We start from the raw sequence: 22700 nt of genomic DNA on the forward strand, positions 1-22700 counted from the left end.
GTGCCATCGCGTACGTACCCCCATTTCAGAAACACTGCTCCAATAGACGAGGCAAACGTTGATCAGTTTATGTATTATTTTTGATCAGCTGTGTGTCTGGAGTTCATATATGCTCTGTAATCCCAACAAGTGTTTTAGCTGTGCAGCAGATTAGTTGGATTACAACGAACCCAGATTAACAAAAAGAGCAGCTGTCAGAGATTTACCAGTTAGTGCTCCCATTACAGCCACTGTAACATGCTGCTTTATGTTCCACTGCACAGGTAAGAACCACTGCTTTATGCTCTGCATGTTAACGTACAGCACACAAGGCTCCACAGATGATACATTCCTTTTATGCTTCTTTTTATTTTGGATTCTGAACTGTCGATGGTTACTTTATGCAAGGATTACTGGGATTACTCATAGTGTCATTTAGGGCGACCGTGGCGCAGGTGGTAGTGGGTCGTCTTCTGATTGAGAGGTTGGGGGTTCGATCCCTGTACCTGTCGAAGTGTCCTTGGGCAAGACACTGAACCCTAAGTTGCTCCCAGTGGTCGACTAGCGCCTTGCATGGCAGTCCTGTCCCACTGGTGTGTGAATGGGTGAATGAGCTGATATGTAAAGCGCTTTGAGACTGCTTCTGTGTCGTGATAATATATAAAATCAAGTTCATTTACCATTTAGATCTCTGCCATAAAACGGTGATTGTCTGATCCGAGGGTCACATGATCAACAGTCACGTCAGCATTAAGATGACTAAGCATTAACACAGGAAACAACAGGGTTTGTGTGTTTTTGTCGTTGGTTTGTGTATTTTTCTCTAATTTTGTGACTGTTTGTTTTGTTGTTTGTTTTTTGGAATCATTTATTGTGTTGTAGTTGTCGTTTTGCATATTTTTTCTCTCCTTTTGTATTTTATTTTTTCATTTTGTGTGAGCTTGTTTTGTGTTTTTTTTTAATTCATTTTGTGATATTTTTATTGTCATTTTTTTAGTATGTTTTTCTGTCATTGTGTGATTTTGTGTATTTTTGTTGTCATATTTAGTTTTTGGAGTCATGTTTGTGCAATTATATCATCATTTTGTGCTTTTTTGTAATTTGTGTGTGGCTGTTGTTTTGTGTTTTTAGTTTCATTTTGCGATTTTATTTTTTTCTATTTTGTTTTGTGTGTTTTTGACTCATTTTACATATTTTTCTCTGCTTTTTGTATATTTTCTGATTTTGGGTGAGCTTGTTGTTTTGTGTTTTTGTTTTCATTTTGTGATCTTTTTTATTGTCTTTTTCTGTCAATTTAGGTATTTTTGTAGTTATTTTGCAAGTAATTTTGTGCATTTTTGTTGTCATAATGAGTTTTTGGAGTCGTGTGTGCTTGGTGTTGTTTTGTGTTTTTAGATTCATTTTGTGATTTTATTTTCATTATGTAGTTTTGTGTGTTTTTGACTTATTTTGCATATCTGTATCTGTCATTTTAAGCATTTTGTTTACTCTTCTTTCTGTGTTTGCTGTTGTTTTGTATTTTTTTTACTCCCTTTGTAAGTAGTTGTGCAAGTAAGTTTGTGCTTTTTTATTTGTCGTAATGTGTGTTTTTGGATTAATTTTGTTCAATTTTATTTTAATTGTGGGTATTTTGCTGCTTGTTTTGTTTTGTGTTTCATTTTGTGATTTTTACATTTTTTTTTTTACCCCTGTCATTTTGTGTGTTTTTGGTAGTTTTTCTCTCATTTTGTGTGTTGTTGTTTTGTGTTTTTCTTTTGACACATTTAGTGTATTTAGCAAATCATCAGTTGTTTAAAATTCCCCTGTATCTTGCCCTGTAGCCATTTCTGTTGTTGTTTTTTTACTAGCCAAGCTTTGCTGGTGGGAATTACTTCCACTCTGTATTTTGATGAATCAGAACAGTGATTATTAACAGTAATGAACAGTGTGATTTGCTGTCAGTGTGATTGAACAGACTTTATTATTCTGATGTTTTCCTTCTCTGTCTTTCAGTCATGGCTCGTAGGAGCACTCGTTTGATATCTGGTGGATATTACAACTCAGACGAAGACTCCGACTCAAGCACTGTGACCAACATTTCTTACCGTGAAAACACTGTTAAGTATGTTTCTCCTCTCTGGGTCCATGTGTGTCTGAGGGTAAAATGCCCACTATGATATCAAAGTCATTCTCATTTACTTTGGTCATCCTTAGGGTTTTCAAGAAGAAGGGCGGAAACCGCAAAGGGATCGTTTCCCCCTCAGCTAAATCCAGGAGCAATGCTAGATCTGCCACCCCGGAGGCTGAGCAGGATGACGGTAACATATTAGGAGCTCGTAGTACTAATGTGTTTAACTATGGTTGCATTGTATGATGATGAAATATATACAGTAGGTCAGACATGGGCCACATGCGGCTCATTGTTCCCTTTACTTTGGGGGCCGCACAAAATCAGACCCAGGACCACTAACTCATTTTGGCTCAGTGGTCATATGTATGGAGCAGTTTGATCTCACATGGGTCACAGACTATAGGTCAGAAAAAGGGCTTGTATGAGTTAAGCTAGACATTCCCGCCCATCATGAGTCTCTGCTGTCTTGTGAGCATACCACAACAGTTGGCTAGCTGTTGTGTCTGTGATCTTCAACTATAGGTCTTATCTACCTTGTATGTGAAGCCTGGTTTTTGGTGAATTACGCTGAGGAAACCTCAGTGGCTCAACGGGCATAAAGGTGATTCACAGCTATGCGTCGTAGAGTGCAGAGGGCATGGTGAGACAGACAAGGTCGTCTGGGTCATCCACTGCGTCCAACTCCGTCTCCAGCCGTCTCAACTCTGTCCTGCTGCTGGGCTACGATGGTTTTTTGGCAAGAGTGTGAGGTCTATGAGAGGCGCAACTCTTCCTCACATTATACCAATTCACCACGCAAGTCACTTGGCATCCTTCCCCTTTCCCACCCCTCCCCTTCATTCCATCCCATCATCACAGAAAAAAACAAGTCCTGTAACAAAGCGGCAGGTGTTGGTACACTGCCAGCCGTAGCCGCAGACACACAGGTGGCTCAGGGCATGTGGTTGCTCTTCACAGACAAGAAGAAGATTCTCGAACATTGGACTGAACACTTCAACAGTGTCCTAAACCGCCCTTTTGTCATTAACAATGAAGCAATCAAAAGTCTCCCCCAGGTGCCAATCAATGCAGCACTGGATGACATACCAATGCTACCTGAGACCCAGAAAGCAATTCACCAGCTCTCCTGTGGCAAAGCTCTGGGCATGGACTCCTTTCTTGCTGAGGTCTACAATGAATGGTCATGGCTGAAAAGCTCCTCCAGTTGTTCCTGCTTATGTGGCAGCATGAGACCATCCCCAAGAGTTCAAGAATGCTTCCTTCATACATCTGTACAAAATAAAGAGAAACCATCAGGCCTGCGACAACCATCGAGGAGGTATACCCTTGCTTTACATTGCTGGCAAGATAGTTACCAGGTTCCTGCTGAATCGCCTCACAACACACCTTGAACAGGGACTTCTGCCTAATAGCCAGTGTGGCTTCTGGAAAGTGTGCTAGACAGTAAACATGGTGTTTTCTGCCAGGCAGCTACAAGGGAAGTGCCTGGAGCAGAACTATGGCCTGTTCTCATCATATGTCAACCTGACAAATGCCTTTGACACCGTGAGTAGAGAGGGTCTTTGGAGGTTCCTGGCCAAATACAGATGTCTACAGAGGTTCATTGTCATGTTGAAGCAGTTGCACAACGGTATGCAGGCAAGAGTCTAGGACAATGGAGAGATGTCCTAGCCATTTGCTGTCTCAAATGGTGTGAAACAGGGCTGCGTCCTGGCACCATCACTCTTCAGCCCCATGTTCCTCTGCGATGCTGACAGATGCTTTCAGAGATCGTGATGTTGGAATCGCCATTTACAGTAGGTTTCAAGCTGTTTAACCTGCGCAAACTTCAAGCAAAAACCAAAGTTCTGACAGACATCATCAGAGACTTTCTGTTTGCTGATCTGTGTCACCAACTTTGGCCTGACCATCAGCACAAAGAAAACAGACCTTGTGCACCAGCCAGCCCCAGGGAAACTCTAAGTTGAGCCCAACATCACAGCCAATAACAAGAAACTCAGCGCAGTGAACAGGTTCACTTATTTTGGCTGCATACTCTCTCAGAATGCCACCTTAAACATCGAGGTAAATGCCCAAATCACAAAGGCCAGTGTGACCTTCGGCAGGCTACACACCTTGAAACAAAGCTGAAGGTGTACAGGGCAGTGGTGCTTCCCACACTGCTTTATGCCTGCGAGACATGGACAGTGTGTCAACGCCATGCCAAAAAGCTGGACCACTTTCAAACAAAGTGGCTCAGGAAAATCCTCAACATCTGATGACAAGACAGGATTCCCGACACTGAGGTTCCTGTCTCGTGCAGACATGCCCAGCATCTTCACCATCCTGATGCAGACACCGCTGCGCTGGGCAGGGCATGTAGATCGGTTCTATATTGAACTACAGCATGGAAGATGCTTCAAATACACCTTGAAGGCATCATTGAAAGAATTTGACATCAACCCTGACTCCTGGGTGCAGGCTGCCATGGACCACTCCAAGTGGCACTCTGCTGTTCATAGAGACACTGAGCTGTACGAGGCAAACCAAAAAAGTATCTTTGATTTATTGATTAATGAGGCCTACACTGTGTCTTTATCTGTGGTATAAAGAAGTGTTAGTTCATTCAGTGCTTGGGGATGTCCAGTGTGTGAAATGTAAAGATCTTTAATCTTATGGTAAATACTCCATATAATAAAGTTACTCACATATTTGATAAAGTGCAGTAGTTTATCTGTCCTTAATTAAAATATTCATGGATTTGGACAAAACCTCAGCTCGTATGCTTTTCTATGAAGGTAATCTGATTTAGAAATCTTGTTTTGGTTAAAACCGTTCCTTCACTCTAACTAATTATGCTGTAGACATTCAGAAAACCATAAGAAAAGGCTTTTTTGTAGTTTCTGATTGGGTGAATACTTCACTGATGATTCCCATATCTCCCCTGCCTCTCAGGTCTGAGTCCATCCTCTTACAACAGTCAGACCGAGTCTACTATGAGGACCGTAGCGTACGTCTCCACATCGCCCACCCCCCGTCCAGCCCTCACCACATCCTCATCCCGGGGTAACACCCCCACCCGCCCCTTCTCAGAGCATCTGCAGAGGCGTTCTTACAACGGCCGCCTCAGCAGCAGCAGCAGGTCCGAGCCCAAAGAAGTGAGTCAGAGCGCCGTGGACAGCTCGGGATACTCGTCCTCTGAGGGATTCTACAGGAAGACCTTAGCGTCAGTCAGCGACGCTGTCAGAGCTGCCGGTGTCGGCCACAGGAGAGCAATCAGCCAAACCTTCTACAGTTTAATCAGTGAGTAGCAAACTCACTACGTCTGTGTCCGTTTGCTTTGCTTTTTACTGCTTTCTGAGCCTTTGGTTGTGTTTCCTGTTTGGAGCAGACTCAGCGTCAGCAGCTGCATCTGCGACGCGTTCAAAGATACGTCATGTGACTGCTTCAGGTACGAAACACATGAGGAGTACACACTGTGACCATTCAGTGACAGCAAGTGTTTTCTCCTGTGTCTGCTGCTCCGTGCGTGTGATCTGGCTGCAGTTTACTAACATCCTTATTTATGTGTGTTTTCCTCCTGAAGCCAATGTGTCACTCAGCGGTCGTATGAAGAAGGCGTGTGCTCTCATTCTCCTCCTCCTTCTTCTACTTTTAAGTGAGTAACATGAACTTTAGATCTCATTTGAATGTTGAAACATGTCCTTATTGTGGGTTTGTCAGAGTTGATTTGATTGTTATTCTTTAGCATTGGTTATTCACCATTTGGAATCTTTTCATTTGCAACTAATCCCACACATGTGAACCCCAGACAGTGATGATCCTTATTTCTAATATAAGAGGATGTATTAATTATAATTTGTATGGAATCCACACCAGAGAGGATTAAACGCACTTGGGTTCACAACATGGGACGATATACAGGCAACAGAAAATGCTAGAAGGCCACTCTGTTGGACTTAAGTACTTTGATGATTTTTCTAGAGTAGACCAATGAAAGAGTTCCATTTCCACCTCAGCATTCTACCGACCAATGTCGATACCGGAAACACACGAATGTCCACAAAAGCATCCAATCGTGATTACTGGTTTGACTACCTCGCTGATGTTTTCCCCCAAATTATGGAGAAATTACTGATGGTAAAGTAAATCACTTAAAAAGGATTTAAGATAAATTCCATATGAAACTAAAGCAACTATGAGTAAAGACAAAAAAAAAACATGTACCTTCTTGTAATTTTAAACATTTAAGAATTCATAGTTTTATATTGCAATATGTTAAAATCATTAAAAGTGTAAACAGAAAAACAGAAACAGATTTCATAAATATGAATAACCACGGAGAAATAAATAGCAATATTACTTACAAAATACAGTAATGTTCTGTTATTTTGCTTCATATTTAAGGAAGTTGTATTTGTCTTACTTTTTAGGTTAAATACTAAAATATAAAATTGTGTTTATTGTTGAACTTTGGGGAAAATAAGTTTTGTTTTACCTTAATTTGGAATATAAATGCACAGTTAAGTGAAACACTGGAGTTGTGTTTATTTAATCAGTGTTGATTGTTGGGCTTTTAACAACAATAACTAAAGCTCATTACGCAGGTATATCAATAAAAGGTGATCTGGGACACTCTGGGGGGCTCGGCCGGTGTGCCTGGGGATGGTCAGTGCTGCTTTTATTCTGGGTCCTTCTGGCCTGGGGTCTGGTCCCTGCTGGTTCTGGGCCTGCCGGCGAGCACCCCCTGGCTGCCCATTTGGCACGGCTCTGGCCGTCTGCTGGGCGTGTGCCTTGGCTCCTCTGCTGGGGTCTCGGGCGGGGGGCTGGCTGTGAGGGTGTGGGTGTTTTGTTGGCAAGGTGCCTTGGGTTTGGGGGTTGGGGTCAGTGGCAGTGTGCGCTGGGTCCTCGGCTCCTTGAGGCTTTCTCGGGTGTGTGTGTGGGGAGCGGTGGCTGCCTCTTGGCTTGGGATCTTGGGGGCATCTGGGGGGCTGCTTGGCCGTGGCGGGGTGCTCTTTCAGCTGGCCTGGCTGCATCTCGGGCCCGGGGCGGCGCTTGGGTTTGCAGTAGTGGTTCTTGCACATACATTGGTCTTGTATGCACTGGCACGCCTTGGGCTGTGGGATAAAACTCATACTGGGCTAAACTTTAGACACGTTAATCCCAAATACCTGCTTTAGGTACTACCACTCACTCCTTCCCCCTGTCCACAGCCACCACCATTATAGCTAAGCTTGTCACTATACTGGCTTGATTACCCAACACAATATGCACAACTACAACATCACATCTCACTCTCACTTTAAAATATTCAACTCTTCCTCACCCTTTCCATTTCATACCTTGAATTTCTCCTCCCTGTTCCCTTCCCCCTCCCCCTCCCCCTCACCTAGCTGTAACACTGCCCTCTCTTTTTATATCCTCCCTAAAATCAAGTATTTCTTACCCTTCCTTAGGGAGGGCTGGTGATGGTCACAATTATGCAATAAAATAAATTAATTTATATAATTGCAATAACAAAACCTGCATTGCTGTCTTAAAAAAGATACACTTCTGGTAGTGTTGACTTTTGACAGCATTTGCAGACAAGTGGAAAAAAAGTCCCTTGCACAGAGACAGCCAATAGAATGTCCCGGTTTGATTACCCACACATACGGATGTTAATATTGACACACAGATTGGATTACGCAACTTTGTTTCCAAATCCTAATTCTTAACACATGGATTGAAACACATACACCCAGATCAAGGTACAGACACACGGATTGTACTACAAATAGTTTTGTTACAATAATGGCTCCATATAATGCCTATTGAAAAAGTCATGTGAGTTGATTTTGTTTAATTCGTCTTTGTTTAAAGCTGCAGTCTGTGGAATCCTCTCTCTGTTTCGTTTTGTAACCAAAACTGAACTTCCCATACCCATATTTTTTGTGAACACTCTTAGTGGCTTTTTTCTCTATATAGACTAGTGACAAATGTATGGACTTTATCTTTTTTTTTTTTTTTTTTTTTTTTTTATTTGTTTATTTGATATGGACATAACAACTGCATTGGACGAACCAGATACATTGTTTTCAGTGTTATAGCAAAACTGCTAATTTGCAACACCTGTCCATAAATGTGTTGTGTTATTGGACATTAATGTACCTATCACTCTGTAGTTACCGTCCTGAGCAGCGGCTGCTTCCGTCAGCTTGTCCCCGCCACAAGCACACAGAGGCGGCTGCACTGATCCCAGCTGCCTGAGCTGCTCTAATGGAACTGATAACCATCACTCCGCATCCAAACTGCAAAAAGAATTCAAAAAACTTACAAACTGCAGCTTTAACTGTGGAATAAGAATGATATATTGATCGATTACTATAAGAATTGTTTACTGCGGCCCTTTTTGTGTGTATGTTTTTGTCATTTTGTATATTTTTGTTGTAATTTTTTTTCTTTCTTTTTTAAAAAAGATTTTTAAAGTATTTTTGTGTTTTTTTCTGTCGTTTTGTGTGTTTTTGGAGTCCTGTTTCTGGGGCCACACATAATGAGACTGAGGGCCACAATGTAGTTTTGCTGAAGTAACGAGACACCTGCTCGCTTCACACAGTGTTGCACACATCCGCCCTGTTTTTCCAGGTGTTTGGTGGCTCCTTCCTTTCGTCGCCTCTTTCTTCTCTGCCATGACGACCACAAAGATCCAACCACACACAACGACTGAGGCTCAACCTGCTGCCCCTGCTGTTCCTCTGCCTCCTCCGCCCAACGTCATCTCGTCCTCTGCTGAGCTGGTGGGTCTGGTAGGTCTGCAGCTCTCTGATTATTGAACTGGCAGTGGGTGTGTGGCTAGATTAGCAGTAGATATGCAGTGCTACGAAGCAGCCTGAAAATAACGTGAGGCTGTTCTACAGGAAACACCCACCACACATTAAGCATTACACATTACGCACGAGGTCTGCATGTTTATGGAGAATGAGGAGTGCCACAATTAAATAAATATATAAATATACCGTTCATTAATTAATTAAGTGTTAATAATTCATTGAACACATTTTATATTTCACTTTCATTGCATAAATTCTGAAGTATTTCATAATTTTATTTATTTATATTTCATGCAGCAGTTCATGAATTAATTTTATTTGTCAAACTCGCTCATCAGATGCTGGGTTTCCGTTACACATTTTCTCAAAATAAAAGCGATATTTCTAAATGTCAACAAAGTATAATTCTGCTTCGAACATGTTTCCATTGAACATTATTTTGAGCAGGAGCCTCGTAACTCCCGTGAAATCTCATCTCGCGAGACTTCGGCGTAGGAAGACAGACGTCCAAACCTCCTCATAACACTTTGTATTCCTTTGTTGTTTCTTGTCTAATGTGGCACTAATAATCCTTTAAGTATAACACTAAGAAATGTTCCGGTCTCCTCTTCTGTTTACACGCAGCGCGTCATGTTATCTCAGAGAGAAGTGGTCATGTGACCAGGTACGTCATGTTCCGTCATGTGTATTTGCTGAAAAAGTGTTTCCATTGCACTTTTGCGACACATTTCAATATCGAAACATCTGAAATACCTCGTAATGAAAGCGTTAAAGCTTTTTTTGAGATATTTGAGTGTTTTTTTTTTTTAAATTCCATTACCAGTTTTTATTGTGCTACAGTATTTAGATTTTGCGCCCCCCACAGAATGCAGCTACAGTCTGTGGGGGCGGGGTTTACATCAATTCAGCCAAATCCATTGCTTTGGTCTTCACTCTTTCCAATCATGGCTATGACAATGGAGGATGTGGATGAACTTTCCAGGGAGTTGATGAGAGAGATTTTAGTCCTCGCTGAATGTAGAAGCAGGAATATAGAACAAAACCAACGTACAGATTGTATAGCGCCACCCAGTTTATTAGATTAATGTTTACTAGCTCTGCATCAATCTATTTGTCAGGGACTGATTTAGCTTGACTTGATGTGCAGGTAACCAATCAAGTTGTTAGGAAACCTCCCCCACAGACTTTGATGAGCGAGTTTGACAGATAAAATTAATTAAGTGTTGCAACACCGGACCATGAAATAAATAAAGAGTGAAATATTTATACTTTATACGTTTGAAAGGTAAATGGATTTTATTAATTATTGACTTATTTAATTAATTAATGAACGGTGTATTTATTCATTTGTGGCAATCCTCGTTCTCCACATGTTAGGCATATATTTCTCACATACCTAAATATTAGCAATCTGGACTTTTTTTAATACGTGCTTCAGCTAGCAAACAAATGTTGTATTTAATCATTGATTCATTGCTGACTGTGTAGATGTAGCCACAGATTTAGATGACTACATAGATACTTTACTCAAATTATATAAGATAAGATGTTTTTGTCATCTCATAATGGGAAAATTGGGTTTCTTCTAAAAGCAAGAAGATTAAAAGAACTGAGATTTAAATATAATATAAACAGTATCAGTTACTTCTATTGTTTTAAATTACAGTTTTTCTTGTTTGTTTACACACATTTTTGGAAAGCATGCCTCACACTCTCAGAACTCTACACACAAATCAAAAAACACACAATGGGCAAAACCCCCTTTATTCTCCTGTAAAAGCAAACTTCACATTCCAAACAATGTTATTTCTTATCCAAATGGTGTTTTGTTTTCAAATGACACAAAACATCTGAATAAACTTTTAAAAAAAACCACTGATGTACTCATCAACATAAAACACTTCATAATTACTTATGCCTTTATTTGTTTAGTGTGTGTAGTTAATGTAACACTGAATACATACGTGTGCTGTGAAATATTTTAGAATATTGTTTTTATACTCAAAAAACACCAATACATGGCAACATATTAGGGGTGTAACGATTCGTTTTAGCAACGATTGGATTCAAATCACGATTGGTTGATATTAATTAATTTATAACGATTTGATCCAAAATGATTCAGTAACTTTTTAGCCAAAATATAATAATAATTCAACCAGTGTAAGTGAAATAAATCCCTACTGGACAGTATAGGTGAGGTTTAAATTATTTATGGACATAAACAAACAAGCAAACATTATTTAATGGATACGTTAAACATTAGACTGCCACTTTATGCATATGCAGCGCCCCTCATTGGCCAGTTTAGGTCATGTGATAGTTGCACCAAGGCAAGGCAAATTTATTTGTATAGCGCATTTCATAGACAAGGCAACTCAATGTGCTTTACATGATCAAACATTCAACAGCTTAAAATCAATAAGAACATTTAAAATCATTATTAAAATCATCAACAAACACATTACATCAACAACATGAAATCTCTCTCTCAATCATACGCAGTAGAGAAAAAGGTTCCTTTAACTTTTTGATTTAAAAATGTTCACATGTGATGCTGACTTCAGCTCTGCTGCAGTTTGTTCCACTTCTTTGCAGCATAACAACTAAAAGCAGCATCACCATGTTTACTGTGAACTCTGGGCTCCACTATCTGATCTGTGTCCATAGATCTGAGAGACCTGCTGCGTTCATACCTGACTAACATGTCACTGATGTATTCTGGACCAAACCCATTCACAGATTTATACACCAGCAGCAGAACTTTAAAGTCTATTCTGAGGCTGACTGGGAGCCAGTGTAAAGACTTTAAAACTGGAGTAATGTGTTCTGATCTTTTTGTTCTGGTTCAGACCTGAGCTGCAGCGTTCTGAACCAGCTGTAGATGTTTGATGAAGACCATTACAATAGTCCAGTCTGCTGGAGATAAAAGCATGGACCAGTTTCTCCTGAACTTTCTGAGTCATTAAACCTTTCACTCTGGAGATGTTCTTTAGGTGGTAGAAGATGTTTTTGTGATAGATTTGATCTGATGCTGAATGTAAGATCTGAGTCAATCAGAACATCAAGGTTTTTGACTTGGTCTTTAGCTTTTAAAGATCGAGACTCAAGATAATTGCTGACAGCAGTCCTCTTTTCCTTGTTACCAAAGACAATCACCTCCATCTTGTCATGGTTTAGTTGAAGGAAGTTTTCACTCATCCAGCAGTTTACTTTTTCTAAACAGTCACACAACACCTCAATGGGACCATGGTCATCTGGGTTCAGTGATAGATATAGTTGTGTGTCATCTGCGTAGCTCTGATAATCAACCTTACAGTTCTGTAAAATTTGTCCTAAAGGAAGCATATAAAGGCTAAACAGAAGGGGTCCAAGAACAGAGCCCTGAGGAACCCCACAGGACATTGGTAATCTGTCAGATTCAAAGTTTCCAATGCTTACAAAATAACTTTGATCCTCCAAGTAGAACTTAAATCATTGCATTACTTTTCCATTTAGTCCAACCCATGTTTGCAATCTGTGCAACAAAATTGTATGATCTACAGTGTCAAATGCAGCACTTAGATCCAACAGAATGAGAACAGATACTTTTCCTGAATCAGTGTTCAACCTTATGTCATTGATCACTTTGATCAGAACAGTTTCAGTGCTGTGATGAGAACCAAAACCTGACTGAAATTTATCAAATATTTTGTTGAATGTTAAGAATTGACTCAGTTGGTTGAAGACCACCTTCTCAATGATCTTGGCCATGAATGGAAGGTTGCTGATTGGTCTATAGTTAGCCAGTATAGAGGTATCCAGTGTTCTCTTTTTTAACAGCGGTTTCACAGCAGCTACTTTCAGGGATTTTGGTACGGTGCCTGATTGGAATGAGCAGTTAATTATCTGACACAAATCAGTGACAATTGACTTTACAACAGTTTTAAAGAAGTTTGAGGGTATTGTGTCAAGGCAACACATTGATGAATTCAGCTGCTGAACAGTTTCCTCTATTGTTTTTGGGTTCACTGTAATAAACACTAACATTGTAGTTGACTCATCCCTCAGTGGTTGAAGCTGTTCAAGCTTTTTGTGATTTTGCTGGTTTGTTCTGATGTTTGACCTTATTGATTGTATTTTTTCATTGAAATATACAGAAAATTCATTGCATTTTCCAGCTGACTGTAATTCAGGGGCTATCTGATCTGGGGGGGTTGTGAGCTTTTCAATTACAGAAAATAATGTTTGTTGTTGACATTTTTAACAAAATTTTCAGAAAAGTGCTGCTGCCTCGCTTTGAACAAGCCATCATTGAAATTTTGCAGACTTATTTTGTATAGTTCTAGATTACCTAAACTGTCCATTGAGACGCTACTTACTTGTACTTCCATTTCAACTAAGTTATGGACTACCTAACCCTAACCTTAACCCTAAACTACGTTACGGACTAACTAACCCTAATCCTAACCCTAAACTACGTTACAGACTAACTAACCCTAACCCTAATCCTGACCCTAACCCTAAACTACATTACGGACTAACTAACCCTACCTTCCGGTAACGTCATCGGTCGTACCCATAGTCCCAGGGGCTATGGCTACATTTAAGTTATCTATAAACACTTTCTTATTTAATGGCAAATGTGTTCACATTTTATTTGAGTAAAGACCAACACACATTTCAGTTTTCAATATAAATACATATTAGGTTTACCTGACACTTCTGTTAGTTTTTTCAACATGAAAATACAATATTAATATAAAAAAATCAAGTTCAACCAAGATCTGTTCAGGTTAACTGAGCGGTGGTTAAATCTGCTTCTTTTCACTTCAACATGATGGTGAGCCTGAGGCAGCTTCTGCAGAGCTAATGCTAGCGAGCTAACGCTACCTGTGCTGCTGCTGTGAACGCTGTCAGAAGGGCCTGGTGGTGGACGGTTGAATATCCAAAGTGTTTCCACACACTGGACCCAAAGGTGGATTGATCCATTTCTCCTTCGCCAGTTTCTCAGTTTTGTTTGCAGTCTGCTGACGCATGTCGTGTGACGTCACAGACAGCCAGCAGTCGGTGTAACGTCTCTATTATTTACAAGCGCTTTTAAAACACATCCATATTAAGTCTGCTGTGCTTATATATTCAACACGTTATTTCCTTGTATTGATACAATCGATTGATTAGCTTTTAAAACCATTTTAGATTGATGAATGTCATCCGGAAGGCCAACTTGCCAAGCACAGATTGATGTAGTTGGATCGTAGGAATATAAATCAATTCATCGATCTAATGGATGAATTGTTACTGGCTTACAATACAGCAACACAGCATAACGTGGATGGCTGTTCATCATAGGAATGGGATCCACACAAGGTTCCTGCTGCTTAACAGAAGGTTTTCCTTGCCGCCATGATGAATTCATGTTGGGTGTGGGATACATATGTATGTGTATATACGTATATATGCATATGTGTGTATCCATAAAATGAAGAGTCCGTCCTTAAGACTGCTCTACTGTAAAGTGTCTTGAGATACCATTGGTTATGATTTGGCGCTATACAAATAAAGATTGATTGATTGATTGATTGATTGATTGATTACAATGTACACAGTGTACATCCCATTCAACACAAAGTTGCAAATACAGTGTTCTACATACCAAACAGAAACATTGACTGCATACAGTTAGAGTGAAATAGAAACTGCACTACTGTACTCAATCAGTCCTGTATTAATATGCAGTACTTCAGTTTTCCAGTGAGAGTAGATTTCTTACCTATTGTCATTGTGTAAAGTGCTGATGATGATGCTACTGTGAATCTGCTTAGATTTCCTTTGCCCAGCCTCCCTCACTGTAACACCATGGTTGACCACATGGTCCATTAAAGTGGCTCAGATCTCATCATAGAATATAGTCCTTTGCTTTCCTCCTCCTCTTATTCTCACTCTTCTGGCTCCGCCTCTGTTTTCAATGTTGCTCCAAAACAGAAAAGCTCACCTGTTGCCCTTTTATCCTAAAGCTTTGATTTACGAAATGTAAACGTGTGTGACAGGAGTTTGCCCATGTGATGAGCCAGTGATCATAGTACGGCAATCCACTTAAGAATATTTAATGACAGCGGGTTCCTTAAGAAAATGAGAGATTTTTTTCATGAAAATTGTGTGAAATGCAGAGAATTGTGTGTAGTGTATACAAAAAAATGTGTGTTTTACAACTGAAGTGTAAGTGTAAAGCAGGAATTGTGCCTGTAGTTTACCAGAATTGGTTCAGGGGGGGTTGGTGCATGCAGTACATGCTGTGGTCATCGTGTCTGTAGAACCAGTGCTTGTGTGTAAACTGTTGACGTGTTTCCGTTCAGGATCCAGACGCTGTGTCCGCTGCTGTTGATGCAAAGATGGATCGTCTTTTGGTGAGAATTGGATTGAACATTTGACTTTTATAAAAGTGTGTTATTATATTATAGAGTAAAGGTGATGTGAGTATATGGAGCTACCTGACATAACGTGTTATCTGTGTTTGCTGCAGGTGGACATGCAGCTGAAGCAGGAGCATCTTCTTGCCGAGGTCAGCATTTCTCTTTGACTATTTAACTCTGACCTTTTTCTCGGGTTTCATCCTCTGCTGGTTGTGCTTTGATTTTGTAGCTCAATTGTTTTTTAACCTCTTCAGCTCCAACGGACTGAAGCCATGGTGGCAGCTCCAGCCTCCGTCACGGATCTCATGGGTCTAAATGTTGTAAAGAAATGAATGAAATCTATATCTATACCTTTCCCTATTCTTAAGAAACTCCCTTCTGCTAAAACTGTAGCCAACCCACATTCAGAACAAAAGACCACAGCACGCACACTAGGCCGTTATGTTCAAAGAGGGAAAAGTCGAGAACTCGGCAAACTCGGGTTTTCTCACTGCTGTGAGTCACAAAATAAACACAGAGCTCTATAACAAGAGCCGAACCCCCTGATATACAGGTTGGATATGTTACGTACCAAAACAATGCCACAAAATCTGATACACAGCGGCTAAAGTCAGCAATTTAGGTTACAAATTGTGTCTTACCTTCGTTGTTTCTTATCAAAAGTTGCTCTAATGTGCATAAAACTCCATATTTTGATAAATCCAAGTTGTCATCAGATAGCTACCGCCATTACAGATATCCAGGCATTTTTCAGTCGATAAATCCGTCCTAAGAGCGCATAACACTCGTGCGTAAAATGGCAGGTCCCTCATATATTAAGCTCTGATTGGCCAGGGTTAAAGCCACTCCCATAGTGTTTGATATCACCAATTTCTACAGGTTCTGAGCTTTACGACCCTGTGTCAAGCATTCTGATTGGTCAAAGCATTGCTGAATAACATCCATGCATAACGGCATCAAAGAGTGGAACGAGAAATAGCATTACGCATGGCACAGCAGAACAGTTCTTTTAACTACAGATTTCTGTATTTATAACATGATTTATTGTCACTCATATATATATTTCCAAAATGTCACATCATCTGTAACCACTAAGGGTCCTACTTCAGTATGAACAGAAATTAGCCATTTAGGTCATGTGGAAGCTTAGAAAAACGTTAATTGTTATGTGTATGTCATTTTTAGAGAAAAGTGTGTGGGGCTTTATTAACAGCAGTGTCTGTTTGGGGGTTGGATGAAAACTGGATCCTGATCTGTGTTACATGTGCTACACTGACCTCCAGTGGAGGACATCAGATACTGTAACTCAACATGTGGAACTCATGCTGTTTCATTGTGTAGATAAAGCGTAGAGTGCAGCTGGACATCCAGGATATGAAAGCCCAGCTGGAGGAAGTGAACTCTGAGAGTCGTCTGAATCTGAAACAGGAGGTTTCTGCTCTGGACAAACAGATCTCTGACTACCACGAGGAGAGCCAATCAGCTGCTGCCACTTTGATGTTAAAGATGGAGCGTTTGGAGGCTGAGAATGCCAAGGTAAGTGATTCAGGAGGCCCTGCTGGGATAATAAGCTAATGGAGCTGCTCCACTTTGTAGCTTCAAATATTTACAAACCATTTCAACCTTATTGCAAATGTTAAGCTTTTGCTAAATGAATGCTCAGCTAATGCTAGGTTAATGTTATTGCTAGGTTATTGCTAATGCTTGCTAATTCTAATGCTACCTTATTCTAATGCTAGGTTATGTTAATGCTAGCTAATGTAAATGCTAATTCTAGCTAATGCTACCTAATGTTAGTGTTAATTGATGCTAACTTATTTTAATGCTAATTCTAGCTAATGCTACCTAATGTTAGTGTTAATTGATGCTAACTTATTTTAATGCTAATTCTTAGCTAATTGTAATTCTTACTTATTCTAATGCCAGGTAACGTTAATGCTAGCTAACGTTAAAGCTAATGAAACCTAATGGTAATTAATGGTAACTTATGCTAATGCTTAGCTAATGCAGTGCAACACAGGCCAGCACCTGCATGCAAATATTCTAGTTGACTTTGTAATTGAAATGGAAATGCTGTCAAATTTTTAATTTAAAGGTCCAGTATTATGTTATTTTCCAACACCAACAACACAGTATTTCAGGTTTATTTTCCCAAACTCGCCTGGTTTCTGGAGTTTCAGCCTCTGAAAAGTGACTTCCTGAGCAATTCTGAAAATGTGCTAATTTGCAGCGTACTTATGCATATTCATGAAAATGACTCCTTTGGTTACGTCACGACAGGCTCTGAATCTGAACATCCTGTTGGAGCGCCGTTTTACCAGTGGGTGGGCTGCAGAGACCATGCAGGAATCTCTTGTTTTCCTCATTCTGGGAGTTGGCAGGTTCAGAGAAGACCAGTTTATAGATGTAGAGACCAGAAAAAAAACATTTTTAATAATATGGGACCTTTAATATAAATTAATTAAATGTAAAATTGAGGAACCATGTTGCAGTTCTATGTCCTACACATATATAGTCAACAATTATTAAAAAGTGTTTCATATCAAGTTTCCCCACAGCTTGTGAGTGAATCTTCACACTCATACAGGAGGTAAGGGTTAGAGTTAAGACATATAGTGATTTTACACAGTAACAGTAGTGTGAGTGTAACCAATGTTTTGTACAAATAGTTTATAGCTATTGCTAAAATCCAACCCCTGTCTCTGGTCCGAGTTTTTACATAAGTTATTATAATCAATGCACTAAGATGTAAATGTAAAGATGCTAAAACTATTCACTAGTGCTTCTCAAAGTGTGTGGCGCGCCTCCTGGTGGGGAATAGAGGTACGACAGGTGGGGCGACAAACTTTTCAATTATATGCCAAATGCCTTTCTGAGATAAATAACACTAAACAAACAAAACACCTACACACAAAGACAGTAATAATGAGAACCTAAACATGTTGCAGACATTGAACAAAACGTAACGTGGAACTAAAGTGCTAAAATAATGTTCTAAAATGACTGACAAAGTAAATGTCCTGTTTGGGTTTCTTAATATTTTTCTCACAGATTGCAGACAAAGTTTCTTTATTTCCTGTATTTTTGACTATTGCACTTTAACATTTGTTTTTCATGCAGGTGATGAGTTCAATTTATTATTTGGATTTTTGATTTATTATAAAATATGGCGTTACTTGTTCCGTTAGCTCAATAAATTTGAAAATGTGTTATTTGTCAGGATTATTTTGGAGGGGGAACCCCGCCCAAAAAGTTTGAGAACCACTGCTATACACACACGTAGAAAAGCACATACCTGGTACACCAAAGTACATACTACATCATTAGTAAAGCACTGTGGGCTGTTTTTAAGTGCTATATAAATAAAAGGTGGTAAAATTGTAAAATTGAACTTCAGTAATTGAAATTGTAATTGTAATTAATCGACCTTTACCGTAAAAATGATCATTGTAATTGGAAGAAATGCCAGTCACCCTAATCATAATGGAATTGTAATTGAAAACATAAATATATTTGAAAAATGTAATTAAACCCAACCCTGATTTTTAGTCTCTGATGGAGTCTGACCTTCTTTCTGTCTCAGCTCAACGAGGAGATGTCGTCCATCAAACTGACCCCGCCTCCAGTCCCAGAACCTGACACCAGCTCCTCTCCTGTCCATCATCTCACCCCAGAGCTGGAGCAGGCCATGGAGAACTGGTTCAGTGCCCGTGTGCAGGTAGAGATCACACCCCTGTACATAGTTTGTCTGTCAACAGTGTCATCATTTACTGTGAATGTGAAACAGGAGCACGAGGCCACCCGACCGAGCCAAGGCACCGACAGTGAAAGTCCATGGGCTGACAGAATGCCAGACTTTACTTTGGAAAGTCAAGGTGAGAAACGTTCAATGGTATGGGGCATCGATTGTAACATTCCGCATGCTAAAATAAACAGCAACGTTTAGCAACATTTAGCAACAAACCACATTTAAAAAAACACATGTTCATTTTTTATGTTCCTTTTTACCAGATTTACAGCAGTATTTGTGAAACTTGTGATTTACTTCTCATAGAAATATAATGTCAATGTTAGATGCAAATGTTAAATATTAAATCGAAGTACGAAGCGCCCCGCTATATTGGCCGCATTTCGCATTCTCTGCTTTTTGTTATACACTTGTGTAGGTGGCAGTGTGATCAGCACCAGGTGTTCAGAGACGTACCGTAGCCAATCAGCCTGTGTGACCCTTTTTGGTTTCCCCCTGTGGTATCCGTCAGAGAGCCCACGCACTGTTATTCAGGTAAAACACACACACACACTGCTCTCTATTTGCCTTCTTAACTTCTCAAAAGTTTATTTTAAATTGTCAATCATCTATCGCAGTATTGTGAGAGCGCAGAACAGTTTTAAAAGCCACAATACTGTTTATTACGCACAATGTGCGGTTTTTACGCCCTCGATTTGCATTTCTACTCTTGCGTAGTTAAAAAGGCAAAGTAACGCCTTAGTTCTTCGTCTTCTGTTGGTTTAATGCTGCATTTGGATTAATACTCCCGCCCCCGCCGTAATGAACGTCCGGGTCACTGAGCTGTCCCTCAAAAACCAACTAGCCAATGAGGACACACGGTTAATAAACTCCACCTACACGAGACATTTGTGTCAGAATCGCAAGCAAAAAGTAAAAAAATCAAAAGCAAAAAGTAAAGAATCTCAAGCAAAAAGTTAGGAAGTGGAAACTTTTTTAGATGAGTTTTTTGGAAAAGTTTTATTTTTTGTTTTCGATTCACAAATTGTTTCTTTTGGACACAAACTGGACTCCATTCTTCCAGGGCCACCCCGTACTTCTGCCTGGTAAATGCTGGGCCTTCCACGGTGTACAGGGCACGCTGGTCATCTCCCTCTCCCACCCTGTGAGCATCACCCATGTGACCTTGGATCACCTGCCACGCTACAACGCCCCCACGGGCCGTATCGACTCCGCCCCCAAAGACTTTGAAGTTTACGTAAGTGCTCACACTCTATACAGGTTTCACAACATGAAACTGTGAACGGTTAGCATTGTGGTTCTGACATTGTGAGTGTGAAGCAGGCACTGCTGCAGTGATGTTGGCGGCCACAGGTGGCAGCACTCTGACGTCAGTGACTGTTTGTGTTTCTGATGCAGGGGATGACCAATGAGAACGAAGAAGGAACTCTGCTGGGAAGGTTCACTTATGACCAGTATGGAGAACCAACGCAGACCTTTGAGCTGCCTGTAAGTCCTTCACTCTACAACATAGGTGTCCAACCCATGGTCCGGGGGCCAAATACGGCCCTTTAGAGCAGAGATTCTCAACCTTGGGGTCAGCACACCATTTAGGAGGGTGTAGTCAGATGCCTTCAAGAAACAAAATATATATATATATTTTTTTTTTACAATTTGAGCCCATTCTGCTTTTCTTTTTTTTTTTTTTCCTTTTTTCTGCATCTAAACCAAATTTGCCATATTTTAACCTATTTTCATCACTTTTTCTTGCCATATTTTTGCTCCTTTCAATGCATTTTTGCTACATTTTTCCTGTTTCTGCCTCTTCTAATGCCTTTTCTGCACATTTTTACCACTTTCACGACATTTTCCACCACTTTTCCACCTAATGTCACATATGTGTGACCCATTATTGTCCCTTTTAACCTCTTTTCACCATATTTCATGCTTATTTTTGCCAATTTAACCACCTCCACGATTTGTCATGCCTATTATTTGCCAGTTTAAATTGATTGTTCCTACTTTTTAGATTACATTACTCACAACCCACACCCAATTTATGCCACTTTTAGGCCAATACTGACACTTTGAACTTTTTACCACTTTTTCTGTCTGTTTTTGGCCACTCTAATTAGCAACTTTTAACCAATTTCTGAGTTTTTTTTAAAGAAAAATCCCATTTCACCAACTTTTTCAACCATTTTTGGTCACTTTTTACCGATTTTATTTGTGATTAAAACAAGGATTTATATCTTTAAGATGACTATATACTATGGCCCCAATAATACTAAACAGCAGATATTATTCAGATGAATAAATAAATGTGGTTATCACAGATTCATAGAACAATGGACCATCATTTTGATGACTTTAGCTCTCCTCTTTATTCCGTGGGCTGAAAAGGTTGAAAAACATTGCTCTAGAAGACGTGATCGACGTCATGTTGTAAAACACTTTTCTTTCTGTCCTACAGAGTCCCAGTGCCGTCCATCACCTGGTAGAGCTGCGTGTCCTCACTAACTGGGGTCAGGTGGAGTACACGTGTCTCTACCGCTTCCGTGTGCACGGAAAGTTGGCCGAGAGGAGATCACACATATTGTGAAGAATTAAAACTTCTTTTGAAGCTCTGCGGTGTTTTTAGGGCCAAATGTTACAGTAGATGTTGACTGTTCTGCTGCTCTCTGCTGTGTGTGTGTGTGCGTGTGCGTGTGCGTGTGCGTGTGCGTGCGTGCGTGCGTGCGTGTGTGTGGTGCAGCTTCTTACCTGATTTTGAATGACAACGTTCTTCCTGGCTTTGCTGTGCTGTGCACGAGAAGCTTTGAATAACTGGAGTGAAAAATGTAAAGGACAAACCCAAAGTGGACCTGATGAAGAAATTTGGAAAAAGAAAGTTCTGGAAACTTGATGCTTTCCCTCAGTGGAGCTTCAGCAAGTAATGTTTGAGTTGTGTTTGGATATTTATCACCTCAGCAGCAGGGAGCCTCCAGGCTGTGACTCACAGAACGAGTGCGATTCTCTTTGAAACTGTTTCAAACTCAGACTCAGGCTCTGCAAAGCTTGTGTTTCTGGTGTGTTAGGGTGCTTTCACACATACCTCTTTGATCCGCACCATCCTTTGTGTTCTCCGATAGTCCCGTGTTTTTGCGATATGTGAAAGCTCACTAGAACTCTGGTGTGGGTCTCGGTTTGCCTCAGCATACAAACAAACACACTACTAACATTTACGCTCACATCATTCATTTATTTCACTTCTCTCTCTTCCTCAAACTGTTCACATGGTCAGCGATGGATGCACACCTGACTGCTCTATGTTTCTCCTGCTCATACAGTCATATTCACACGATACATCCTTACCTGTCAGTTATCGGTGACGTGACGTCACTGACGGAGTGGCATCAGCTGTGTTTATGTAGCACATTAGCACAGGCTGTGGGATCATGTGATTATGGGGTTTTTTTAATTAATATTAATGATGTTTTTGAGGTTTTCTTTTAGAATTTCCTTTGGAAAACATAGGTAGAGGGACCAAATATAGGACGTGACTGCAGCGACACGTCGTCACGGCAACGAGCACACACACACAATAAACACACACACACACCTGGCGCTCCTCCGTCCTTCAGCAACACACATACATACACAACACAAACATTTCCACACTCATTGTGTTTATGGGATATTTTTATTAATTATTGATTACATTT

The 22700-nt window shown here is 40.2% G+C and overlaps 1 protein-coding gene across 4 annotated transcripts in view; it reads left to right on the forward strand.

The window, feature by feature from the left end:
• LOC114471981 (uncharacterized) overlaps positions 1-21901 on the forward strand; it is a 31958-nt gene extending 10057 nt beyond the window's left edge. For 3 of the 4 annotated variants that reach the window (XM_028460991.1, XM_028461009.1, XM_028461001.1), the window contains 15 exons: positions 1972-2080; positions 2173-2276; positions 5024-5371; positions 5460-5519; positions 5655-5726; positions 8693-8853; positions 15213-15263; positions 15380-15418; positions 16611-16805; positions 18853-18987; positions 19057-19144; positions 19436-19551; positions 20081-20254; positions 20416-20505; positions 21470-21901. In XM_028460991.1, coding sequence (XP_028316792.1) covers positions 1974-2080; positions 2173-2276; positions 5024-5371; positions 5460-5519; positions 5655-5726; positions 8693-8853; positions 15213-15263; positions 15380-15418; positions 16611-16805; positions 18853-18987; positions 19057-19144; positions 19436-19551; positions 20081-20254; positions 20416-20505; positions 21470-21598 — 1869 coding nt within the window. In that variant the 5' untranslated portion in view covers positions 1972-1973 and the 3' untranslated portion in view covers positions 21599-21901. The remainder of the gene's footprint in view (positions 1-1971; positions 2081-2172; positions 2277-5023; positions 5372-5459; positions 5520-5654; positions 5727-8692; positions 8854-15212; positions 15264-15379; positions 15419-16610; positions 16806-18852; positions 18988-19056; positions 19145-19435; positions 19552-20080; positions 20255-20415; positions 20506-21469) is intronic. The other variant, XM_028461017.1, reaches the window with a different exon arrangement.
• The last annotated feature ends 799 nt before the right edge of the window (positions 21902-22700 follow it).

The sequence above is a fragment of the Gouania willdenowi genome, chromosome 1, assembly GCF_900634775.1.
Source record: "Gouania willdenowi chromosome 1, fGouWil2.1, whole genome shotgun sequence".
Lineage (NCBI taxonomy): Eukaryota > Metazoa > Chordata > Actinopteri > Blenniiformes > Gobiesocidae > Gouania > Gouania willdenowi.